General features: G+C 28.8%; 1 protein-coding gene across 2 annotated transcripts; it reads left to right on the forward strand.

Annotated features, from left to right (window-relative positions):
- Nucleotides 1–806: 806 nt before the first annotated feature.
- On the forward strand, nucleotides 807–4960 carry LOC109817730 (putative mediator of RNA polymerase II transcription subunit 26b). Of its 2 annotated transcripts, XM_020383064.3 has the most exons (10): nucleotides 807–1045; nucleotides 1471–2059; nucleotides 2297–2365; nucleotides 2488–2570; nucleotides 3123–3181; nucleotides 3290–3426; nucleotides 3531–3558; nucleotides 3656–3972; nucleotides 4047–4137; nucleotides 4397–4960. In XM_020383064.3, exons 2-10 carry the CDS (start codon nucleotides 1574–1576, stop codon nucleotides 4516–4518), a joined length of 1392 nt encoding a protein of 463 aa, XP_020238653.1. In that variant the 5' UTR covers nucleotides 807–1045; nucleotides 1471–1573; the 3' UTR covers nucleotides 4519–4960. The 2 variants fall into 2 exon arrangements, with proteins under 2 accessions (XP_020238653.1, XP_020238654.1); XM_020383065.3 differs by lacking the exon at nucleotides 807–1045 and having other exon boundaries at nucleotides 1057–2059; nucleotides 3293–3426.
- The last annotated feature ends 8090 nt before the right edge of the window (nucleotides 4961–13050 follow it).

Raw genomic sequence — 13050 nt, forward strand, 5'->3', positions numbered from 1 at the left:
AATTAGTTTGGCTTAATATTAAATATTGATAAATATGAAAGAGAAAAGAATAAATATTGTTATCTTCTACTACTGAAAAAGTGAAAATTTTATATAAAAAAAAGATTAGGGTAATTAATGATATTAGAAATCCACGCATTGAAGATAGATTTTAAAAAAAATATTCAATGTACCAAAAGAAATATTTAATGTACCAAAAAAATATTTAATGTTTCAAGATTTTATAAAATAATTACTATAAATACAAAGAATTTTTTTTAAAAAAAAAACTTAATTAGATGTAACAAGAAACCGAAAGAGTAATAATATTAAGTAAAAGATAGTTATATTATAACTATTTTCATGATTATTCGAGGATTAAAATTAGAACTCTGTTTCAACAATATTGATAGTAATCTCGATATACAAATTAGATCACAGTTGCAAGTAAAAAATATATAAAATTCCTGTAACATCATTATACTAAAGTTTTGGTTTGATGTTGTTGTTTTTTTCTTAGTTTGTCAACATGATTAAAAATTAAGGTTAAGCAGTTATGGTAAAAAAACGTATTTCACGGTAATGAATGTTGTTGAAGAAAGAAGATATAGTATTACCAAATGGGTATAAAAAAATAAAAATAAAAATAAAAAATAATAAAATCTATTTATGTTATAGTGAAAAAAGAGTAAGTCTGAGTGGGAGGGTCCCACAAAATTGGCTTGGTGAGAAGCGCTTCCTCGGTCCTATCTATAACTACATAGTGCCACATTCACTACCTACTTGCTTTTTAATAATACTTCATGCTCCACTCTTTTCATCTTTATCAATTCCTAAAATATTATTATCGTCGAGAAATAAAGAAATAGAAAAGAAAAAGAGCGAGTGCAGTGCAAGTGCAGAGAGAGAGAGAGAGAGAGAGACACTTCTCTTTTTCTACGTTTCATCTAACCATTGCGTCTTTCTGATCAAAGTCAAAACACACCCATAAAGACCACCATTCACAACCTTCTCTCCCTTTCAACAACAACACACTGGTTTTCGCTTCCACTTTCTTAAGCACGCGGTATTTGTTTTTCCATCTTCTCTCTCCACTTTCCAACATTACATTACATTACTTACAAACAAAATATATTCACACCCTTTTCTTCTGATTCGGTTTTTCAATTTTCCGTTTTATTTAGAGAGGAAAAAAAGGGAGAAAGGGGTCTTTTTTCCTTTTCTTTTCTCCTGGGTTTTGGTCTTTAACGCCAGAATCTGAAACAGCAACGCAAACTCACAACGTTGTTTGTTCTCATTTACATACGCAAACGCTTGTGTTTGTTTATGTTATGCCTATGGTTTCTGTTCTTTGTTACCGAGCCCAACCCGAACATTAATCCAATCCAATTTCGCCGAAACGTGACGCCATGCGAAAAAAAGCTGGTGAATTTACAAGCTTTGAATATTGATTGTGGTACCCTTTTCACCCTTCGTCATTGCTGTGTTCAGGGATCAAGAAGGACGATCACATGAATGGGAATTTGAGAATCCAAATTTGAGTGGAGGCTGATTGGTTTTGTGTTGAATTTTTGGATCTGTTTTCTTGGTGGGAATGAGGATGAAGTCGAGGTCACTGGATGAGTGGAGGAGTTACTTTGGGAGTGCGAATTCGGATATATTTGAGATAATTGAGCATGCCATCATTGTGGCGGCTTCGGATTGTCCTAAGGAGTTTAGAGTGAGGAGGGATGGAATCGCGGAGAGGTTGTTCTCTTCAAGGTTGACTCGGTGTTTGGGATGTGACCGTGTGGAGTTGGCTGTGGCTGTGTCTGGGGATGGTAAAGAGAAAGCAGATGATGATGGTCATGATGATGGTCTTGATGACAGGGGTTGCAAGATTGTGGGGTTTGAGAGAGAAGAAGAAGCAGGGGCAAGCAAAGAGAGCAAGGTCAATGGTGGCGGAGATTTGGATGTGAACCCTGTTAGCAACTATAGCTTTGGGGAGGCCGAGGCATTGACGGATGAGATTGAAGAGGAATCTCAGTATATAGGGGAGATTTTGAGGATCAGGGACATTCTTCATAACCGTGAAGAAGAGGTTTGGCATCCCTCTTTCTCTATTGACTTTTGTTTTTTGTTCTTGCTGTTATAATTTACTTTGATGTTTGATGGGGGCTTTAGGAAGGATGAGTTCTGGCCTTCTGAGGTTCTGTAGTTGCAAGAAATGTGGTTTTTTTTGGATGGCATTTTGGTGGTTGTTTTGAGGACTTGAGTTATTTTGTCTGCCGTGGTTATTGTCACGCTGATGCTACTTTGTTGTTTCATGTTGCAACAGTCTGAGTCTGTATTGCTTGATTCATTGAGGAGGCTTAAGCTCATTGAACTCACTGTGGATTGTCTGAAGGTTTGAATTGAATCTTCCCTAGTTACTCAAATTAAGCTTGCCACGCAACTGAGATTGCTTTTGGGTAATTAATTTGTTCTTGCATTTTCAATGCTCTAATCCTCAGAATTTATGTTTGCCAGGCAACTGAGATTGGCAAAGCTGTCAACCCTCTCAGAAAGCATGGGTCAAAATATATCCGTCAACTTGCAAAGACTCTCATCGAGTATGAATTACTTTCTCCTTGATGTTTGTTTGTCATCTATAATGTAGTATTTGGTTAATTGATTTGCTTTATAGAAGAAGAAACCAGCCATTTTGTTTTCAATTACTTGGATTCAAAGAATTTCCTTCTATTTGGTTTCTTTGATTCAAATTAGTGGTTTGCTATTCTAGAAGTGCGAGAGAGGAAGTGAAGGTAAATACAATTCACTGTCATCTTATTGTTGAAAATCAACTATCCTGAACTAATTAACTGGTGTATAGATTTAATTATTAGGGTAATCGGTTGTTAGATTTAGTTTGCCTTGTATCATAGTTAGTTAATCTCACATGTGATGCCTTTTTAACATCAATGTAGATCTTTAGATAGGTGAATAGGTTATGGTCAGTTAAGGTTCAATGCAAGTCATGCTTATGCTAGTACAGTTCATCTACTTAAAAGTTAGCTATTATAGTTTAGATTCATATTAGCACCCTAGTTCAGATAGGGAAGCTGTTTAATTTGTTCACTTGTGTGCTGAACAACTTCATTCTAAACTTTACCCTGACTTTGTAGTGGCTGGAAAGAAATGGTGGATGAATGGGTAAAGGCCACTGCTACCACAGCTATTCCAGGTAGAAATTTTTATATGCCTTTATTTGGCTACAATCAGAACCATCCTGATGCCTTTTTTTCCTTTAGAAATTATTTCATGTTTGATCACAAGTTATGTAAATGTTTAGTAGGTTCTGAAGGCACACCTGATTCAGTAAATCCATCTGTTGTTGATGATGATGATGAAGAAGAAGGACTTCCATCTCCTCCTTTGGATGAAGGGGCTTTCTTTGTAACTCAAACTGGTTCAATGGAACTCTCACAGGTATTTGCTTGTCCTTTCCCCCCAATAGTTGTTACAGGCTTTAATAGTTAGAGACTGACTTCTGGTTCTCTCTGTTGGATGTCACTTATCTGGATGATGTAAAGTTCTTTGATGGCATGGATGATGATGGAAGTAAGTTGAATTTACAATCTCTTATCCTTGAACAGTTGTGTAGTTGAATTTCCCAGGTCTTAGATTAATGATAAATGAATGGGGAATTTTGTTTCAGATCCTCGACCAACTGAGCAGTTCAACAAGAACCGTGAGAATGGGAGAAGGCCAGCTTTGAACGGCCAACTTATAGAAAAGAGGAAGTTGCAAGCCTCCCATGAGACAGACATCTCCACCAGGGACAGGGAGGTTAAGAGTCAGCAACCAAAGAAAAATGAGGCTGCTGTGTGGCTAAATAAACCAGTTACTGCTGATTCCGGTCCTGGAAGACCACCAAAATCAAATATGCAAAGAAAAAGTAACATGGAGCCAAAGATGCAGCAAAAAGTAGAGAACAATTCAAACACAAGGAGGCCTCCCACCGGTCAGCTAGATGTAAGGAAAATTCTCTCTGTGCATCAAAATTTATAGGATTGAGTTCTCTCTAATCTCTAGCTTTTCTCTATCAGAAATCCATGCGTTCAGATGATGCGGCAGTCCAAGTGAAGCTCGAAGCCACCAAGAGGAAACTTCAGGAGAGCTATCAACAAGTTGAAAATGGTTTGTCATTCTTTATCCAAAATCCATGTTTATATTCCATGTCCTATTTGATTTTCAAGTAGTCTAGTGTCAACTAGTTTTAACATTTTGACAGAATCTTATTCTCCAATGTTAAATTCCTTACCTTAAATGTTGGATTTGATTGATCAAGTTTTAGAATTTAGAACTTGGTACAATAAAGTATAACACAAGATTTTTTTTGTGCACGTTCCTCAGTTGCTAAATAATTGATGAAACTGACATTTAATTCTTAATGCAGCTAAGAAGCAGAGAACAATACAAGTTATGGAAATAAATGATATCCCCAAGCAAGTTGTCCGCAGAAATCCACATTTCAAACCTGGATATCACAATAGGCAGTGGGCTAATGCAAGGAGATGAAGCTATTCTATGGTGGACCTGCAGCATTCTATGGATTGAAGATTCATCCAATTGACTGTAGAAAATAACAAATCCATTCACCATTTGGACTTGCATAGAGTTATTTTGATTTAGAGGGAAGTAAACCTTGAAATTAAAACGCTGTTTATTTCCCAAGTTATAGGAGTTAAGTACATAGGAATTTTGTTCTTCAACATTGGATTTAGAAGAGGATCCTAACTTGGCACCTCTACTTTTGACTTGCTTCCATAATGATTGTCTATAGAAGTCTCGATTTTTCTGGACATTTTTTTGTCCCATGTGACATAATATAGGGTCTCATAAAAGTTAGCATATATAGCCTTGGAAAGTGCTTTGTCACAACCTCAATGGTCTTGTCTAAAATCCTAGATTTGATGTACAAGAATTTTAATTTTCAATAACATTGAATTATTACTTTGAAGCCTTTTTCACATTCAGAATACAATATTTATTAGCACGAAACTTAGCATATGATTAAGTGTATATATTAAAGGATACGGACGCGGGTAATCACTTGAAGTGATTTGGATAGGATTCTTTTTATTGCACTAGTATTTTTTAACTATTAAACTTAGAGAACGAATTTATTTGTAGATACAATGCCAACAAAATTTGGTTCCAAATTTAGAGTTTAAAAACTGACTCGGAATCTGAAGAGAGTTGGCAATATCCGAGTTTGGATTCGTATTTTTGGTTCTGTATTTTTTTATTAATACAAAGTTTAGTTAATGATTTCTATGTTGTAAGTTGTAACCTTATTTGCATACATCCTTCTAATTACTTAAAAGTTGGTCCAAGTCAAATGAAAGCCTTTGTTGTTCTTTTCTTCTTCTGTGGGTTTGGTTTGATAGTAGAATATATGAATAAGGATGAAGGGTGACCTTTGATGGATGGCATTGGCCAAATTGGTTTGCTAAGGTTAAATATTCCACGGTCTGCAGCATTTAAAAAATGGGAAAAATGGATGCTATGAATATCATTATGACCATGACCCTTAGAAAGAGAGAGAACGTGCAAAAGTTGGAAGATTTTTTTGGTTGTCGGCTTGACTTTCTATGCTTTTTTTTTTTTCCTTAAAACTTTTTATGTTCTTTGTTTTTAGTAGCAACCAATCCTATTCAATATTCATTCTCTGCCATTTGCGTGTATCACAAAACTCAACAACGCTATGCTCATGCCACACAATAATAGCTAGCTGTCCATTTTGACCCTTCTCTTTTAACACCGTCTTCCCTTTATTTCTTTTCCTTTTTTTTTTTTTGGCGAATATTCTCTGCATTGTTTACGCTAAATTTTCTGTCACGCCGCCTCATCCACTGCATACATAAAATGTTTCATAATTGACCGTTTTCCATTTTTCGTAGTATTTTAACATCATAAATCGCAGTGAGAAAAAAAAAATATTGTGTCCTGAATTTGTTAACGGCAGTGATATTTAACTAGATAGTAGTAGTTATTTACTTATCATCCCTATACATATAACAACGCACGATTTTATCATAATTTTTATTTCAATCGAGTTATTATTGTTTTTCTTCCTGAAACTAGAAAATGTTATGAGAATAATATTTTTGGTATTATTGATTTTAAGAGTAACGTTTTCATAACTATATGTTTAAGATGGGGATGAAATCTCAGTTCTTATTTAATGAACAAAAGTGTTAAACTATTTGTATAAACAATTTTCAGGTATGAAAATGATGGTTTAACTTTGGTAGAATTTGCCTTTTTTTACGTAAGTTTTCTTCTCCTTAAGAACATATGAGAATTAAATATAGTTTCAGAAAAAATGCATAAAATATTTTAGAAACATGTCAACCTTTCTCTTACATTTGGTGCGTTTGACCGAGTAAAATAAAAATTAAGTTGTATGATATTTTTTTTATTATTTCTTTTGAGTTAAAATAAGTGCTCTGGAAGAGAGTGAAAAAAAGACAAAAGATAGAAAAGATGGGGTTGGGGAAGAGATAGAGAGCATATTTCTTAAAGTTTTTCTTTTATCCATTATATTAAATTACTTCATTCTTTTTTATATGAAATATAAATCGTTTATTTTTATTTTTCAAAAAGTATGTTTAACTTAGTTTCTATGCTATATATAATATAAGTCTCCCTTGAAACACAACTTCCTAATCAAACAATGAATTTGCAAGGGTGGCAAGCAATATCAGCAGAATTGGTAAGGTGTGAGAAAGCAAAGTACATAATTACATTAGCGTCCATGATATTGATAGTTACGACTCGCGAGTGATTCAATATTTATGAAACTGAACGTGGTAAGACTTGATTTTTGCATGGAACTGTACGGAATCGGCGTCATGCTGGTCAGTTAATTTATAATAACTTTCAGTGTGGGAATAGTTATAATTCTTATGAAGGTTTATATCAAAATATAAAAATTATAAATTGGTTTAACTTTATTTTTAAGCTGATATCATTTATTTTAAATTTAAAGAATTTTTTAATGTTAAAAATTTAATTATAGTGTATTTGAATAAAAGATTTTAAAGGAGTAATTCTTTTTTTTTTTAATCAAATATTTTTTTTTTCGTTCCTGAAGTATAAAATCAAATGCTTTAGGATTTAATATTTTGTTTAGATGAATAATTTATAAGGAATTTGAAATTTAAATATTTATAAATTTTTAAAATTGTAGAATTTCAAATTCTTTTAAAAATAATTAAGAATTTTTATCTCATTTATATATATATATATATATATATATATATATATATATATATATTTACCTATCCCCTATCTTTCCTTCTCTATCAATAATATTTTTAATTATTAAATATTTATTTTTAAAATTAATAAAATATTTCAAAATTAGCTACTAATTATTTTATAAAGTTTAATTTTAAAATTTAAATATATATTTATTTATTTAAAATCAATTTTTTCTAGTATAAATTAATAATCATCTTATATATAGAAATTAAGAATTTAAAATTTGAGAATTTTGAATTAATTTATCTATAAAAAAAATTTAATGAGTGATAAAAATTGAAATTAAAATAATTTTCAAAAATTTTAAATTTATTGAATCTCTAACATTTCTTATCTAAACGCAACCTTAGTGAATTTAACAGTCATCAATGACATTTAAGTTTTATTTTCAATAATTTTTTTTATTCGCCAAAATCGATTTTGATAGCAAGGGATTTACATGCCTTAATTACCTAACTGACTAGGCTCCTTATTTTTTCTCAGTATTATTTTTCATTGCTCTTATCTTAGCTAGGGTCATAAAAAAACTAACAAAAACAATAATTCTTATGCAATAAATGAACTAACCCGCAAAATTTGCGAACTTGGACGAGCTGAATTTCTGCAGATTTTAAAAAAACAAGCTTGTTAACCTCTTGGTCTGTAGGTTTTACAAGCTGGTCTGTGGATCTAATTCCATACACTACCCCTGAGAAAGATAAAATATGAAAGGTTGTATACTTTCATGAAAGTAGGAATAACTCTTTTATTAAAAATGTGTTTTCATAAAAAATTGTGAAATATGTCTATTTACCCAAAGTCATCGAATATGTCTCAATGTGATATCTCTTTTTCAAAAGACATAAATTGATATATAATTAGAACCCATTTGCATCCGAAAAAGATCATAGTAAGCTACCAAGTATGACACACAACAAATACAATAAAGTATATAAAAAAAAATAGTGAGGAACTAACTATTTGCATTGAAATCATTTCCTTTCTTTCCTTATGCACATAGAGTACTAAGAAAATTATTATTATTATTATTATTATTATTATTATTATTATTATTATTATTATTATTATTATTATTATTTAAACAGCAATTGACAACAAGCTTGATTGCGGGTGTGCAAATCATATCGAGGGAATAGTGACTACATTGAAGATTCATCAAGACATTTTGTTATATCCAATTTCTTAATTGATTCACGCGAGGGTTGGACATAAAATTTGGTGTTTCACATATGCTTCAGAAAGTTATGTTTTTTTCTCTGACATTTCCTTAGTCACCAATATTTTTCTCTTGTGATATTTTTTCTCTGTTGCAAGTCATCACCACCTATTCTAACAACATATGATAAACACTTAAAAGAAAATGACTGTAAAAGTAAACTTAATACATTTATTTATATGCAAATGAGTTTATCTTGATTGGGAAGTATACATGGAGACAACAATTAATTTTGCTTACTAAAATGAGAGGTTTGATTGTTGGGTTCTTTCTGTTTTTTTTTTATTTAATAAGATGATATAACTTATTCCTATCGGATCGATTCTTGTAAGAGTAAAGTGATATTTTTAGTCACGATTTCATATCTAAAGTAAAAAAATAAACTTCAATTTTTAGTTAAAAAAAATATAAAAATATCAAATTATTTGAGTTATCAATTTTTGATAAACAGTTGAATTCTTAATTATATAACTTACATAACCCCTATAAAGCCTTGGAATAATCATATAGGCGATGCTATGAGAATTTGTTTCCTTGTGGCCTAGTTTTTATTCTTTCCTTTTTTATTTTTCTATCTTGTTATAAAAAAAACCACTTAAAAAACTTTTGATGTGGAGTTTAATATTTTAATAAAATAAGGCAATTATATGCCACATTGTCACTATATATAATTCCAAAAGTTCAACAATTAAAAAAATTGAGATGTTTTGCATGAAAACACACACGTAATGGCTTCTTATATAAGGGTTTGATTTTAATGTTAAATAACGTACAAAAGGGGATTTATTAAACACAAAAAAGCACATGATGTTTTTTTATTTAAAATTAACTTATCACAAAAAAAAAAACGCGACACTTTTTCTTTTTATAACTTAAGAAATTATTACATTTAAATTGAAATATAATAATAACACCAAATTAAACCAATGAATCACTATGTATAAAAAAAAAATATTAAAAAAAATCTAGATGTACCAAAAACAAATGCTCAAGTCACTTGAAATTATTTGAATTTAATCAATAGTATTAAGTTTAAATTCTAAATATACAATCGTACTAAATATTTACATAAATAATTTTAGTACTTATAATAATTTAATCGGTAAATAATTCAATTTAGTCCTTAAAATCATTACTCATTATCATGTTATTATCTGAATTTAAGAAAAATAAAAAATAAAAAAGTCTTTGAACTATTTTAGGTTTCATTTAAGTTTTCAAATTCAATAATTTTTTTTTTCATTTTGGTTCTTAGTTCAAGAATTTAAGTGATAATAATAATATATATTTTAAAAGTAATAGTTTTAAATATATAAATAAAATTCTAAGAAGTTCAGAAATTTATTAAATTTTTTAATTTTAAAAATTAATATTTTTTTTCATCATCAAAACTATAATAACTTTATCAAATTTTAAACCTAACATTTTGTACATTCTAATATAATCTTTCACCACTAAATTCGCCCTAACTTATGTGACAGTGAATTACAATTACTATTTGTCCTAATTTGACCTTACTTACGTTGAGTTGACTCCAGAGAAGATACTTCTCTAACAAGAAAATTATATAAAAAGAGGATTATTACATCCTCCAACCAAAAAATTCGAAACACGTTCTGAATGTTTAAAATATTTATACTTTTTAATAAATTTATTATAAAATAAATATTTAATTTAATATTTTATAATTTAAAATAATTTTTTAAGATTTCGGAAGAATTTTCAAAATACAATTTGGAAGATCTAGAATTTTTCATATAAAAAATATGATAGTGCTGCATTACCCACTTTCCCTTCATTGATTTGGCATATCATGCATATAGCACTTTACTGTCAATGTCGTGTCATGTTGACAAACGATGGCTATCTAAAAATTAATTTGCTTTTTCTTGCTTATCATTATTGGTTTCACCCTGCATAATTTATTTATTTTCTAAAATAAAGGAATGTTAATCAATAACATTTTAAATATTTTTTTATTATTAACTATAATTTCTTAAAATTAAAAATTTTACTAATTATTTTGGTTAATACAAATATTAGTAAATCTTATATCTTTAATGGGTTTTTTTTCTTTATTTAATAATAGAATCTACTAACTTTTAAGTCACATAAATAATAATTTAATTAGCATTTATCTTGTAGTTATCAAACCCAAGGAAATGGATCTGCGGCAGAAAGAGAACTACAGCTGCGACGTTACAAATCTCATCCGTTAACACAAGTTTCTCTCTCCTTTATATATTAAAAGGAAAAATTCTAGATCCTCCGAATCCATCCTCCAAAATTTATTCTGAAACTTTAAAATAATAATTTAAATTATAAAATATTAAATTAAGTAATTATTTTATAATAAATTTATTAAAAAGTATGAATATTTAAAAATTTTAGAGGATGTTTCGGTTACTTTTTCGGAATGAATAGCAACTCTCTATTAAAAAAGAGAGTTTCTATTCATTCGAAACACCCTCCAAAATATTTAAATATTCAGACTTTTTAATAAATTTATTATAAAATAATTACTTAATTTAATATTTTATAATTTAAATTATTATTTTAAAGTTTCAGAATAAATTTTGGAGGATGGATTCAGAGGATCTATAATTTTTCATATTAAAATTATCTCACGTTAAATGAATGAATAAGATGTTAACTTTGTATAGGCGTTTAAATTTGAGTCAATTACCTATGCGTCGTTGTAAAGTTTTTTTATATTAAAAATTAATTATATTTTTTAATAGTATTTTTTATTTTAATTTGATTAAATAAATAAATAATATGACACTATTAAAAGAGATGATTGGTTGTCAATGTAAAAAAATTTTATACCAATAGTGTATAAAAAATTTGAATTTTCTCCTACAATATTTTCACTCAAACTTCTTTCTAACAACATTAATAACCATTAAATATATTTAATGACTCAAATTTGATCTTATAATTAATATACTTTTTCAAATGATTTTTATAAAATTAAATTTGAGTTATTAAATATATCTAATAGTTATTAATATTATTGAATATGGTTGGAAAGAAAATATTACATGAAAAGATCTAAATTCGTGTACAGATGATTAATTCTTTAAACTTTTAATATTTCTTGTAAAATATGGGTTGTAAGCCTCTTGTTTTCTGAAACCGGTTGGGTTGGGAATATTTCTTGTAATTTTTAATAAATAAGTATTTTAGCATATATGATGTATGGATTAAATGTTTATTATATAGTTAAAATTTAAAATAAATTATACGTATAAATAAATATTATATTTAAATATATAAATTATATTTAAAATTTGAATAAATGAATATTTTTAAATATATAAATTATATTTTATATTTATAATAAATAATTTATATTCTTTTAAAAATATAAATTTTAATTTATAAATAATTCTGATAAATAAAAATAAAAATTAATATAAAATTAATATTTTTCTAAAAAAATTCTCTATTGAAGAATTTTTATTTTTAAATTATTCTCACATAAAATAGCAATTTGTATTTTATACATAGAAATTTATTTATTTTTTATCAGAAAATATATAAATAGTAAAAAAAATTATGCATAAAAAATATTATACTTTATTACTGTAATTATAATTTTGATGGATAAAAAATATTACATGTTGTTATTTAAATATTTTCTAAACATTGTAAAAAAAAAATAAAGGTATCTCTCGACTAATGCTTTAAGCTATAGCCGATAATTTTGTTTTGTGTCAGATTTGAACAAAATTTTAACTATATTTAATATTTTAAACTTAATTTTATTCTACTTTAAAATGAACAATTTTATCATATGCCTGAAAACGCGGTTGTACATATTCTGAGAAAACCATATGGGTATGTGGATGCCTTAGTTATAAGGTAGGTAGTAGAAGATAGGGACCTCATGTCATGATCATGCAGAAACCTCTCATATACACTAAATTTGTCGGAAGTTATTTACCCACGAGATGATCAGAGTAATTTAACTTGTTGAGATGGAGTTTCCCTCTTTATCTTTCATCTTCCTATGTCCCTCCCACCCACATTAAAAAAGTTGTACTTTTTTCCTTTTATCTTCTCAGTTCCCAAGGTGTGAACTGGCATTAATGGAAAGGACACAGAAAGTCACTTTCTATTCTAACTCTAATCCATTTGACACTTGGCATCTAGGTGGCCTAAGATAAGAGCACGTAGCACTAGATAAGGGCCTGACCACTAACAAAAGAATTAAGATCTTCTTCAGCAACACATTTGCAGAGTTCAAAAACATGTTATTTGTAGTAATTTATCTGATAAAAGTAATTTCCGAAAGTAGAATCACACATGTTACACAAAGACTTCAAGTAAGATCAAGATTACGTAAGAAGGGTGGATACTGGATAATGCCACCTAATTAGTAATTAGGCATCTATGACCAAATTGAGGGGTCACGAATTATTCCACATTATAAAGGGCATTCTCTCTTTTTTTTTTTTTTTTTCTTTTGCAGTGTCGTAAACTTATGATTTTTTGTGTTGTTGCCCTTCTAAGCTTGCCAGCAGGTATCCCTTGCTTATTATTATTAGTTGGTGGAGCTA

Source organism: Cajanus cajan, chromosome 4, assembly GCF_000230855.2.
Source record: "Cajanus cajan strain Asha chromosome 4, NIPB_CcT2T_4, whole genome shotgun sequence".
Lineage (NCBI taxonomy): Eukaryota > Viridiplantae > Streptophyta > Magnoliopsida > Fabales > Fabaceae > Cajanus > Cajanus cajan.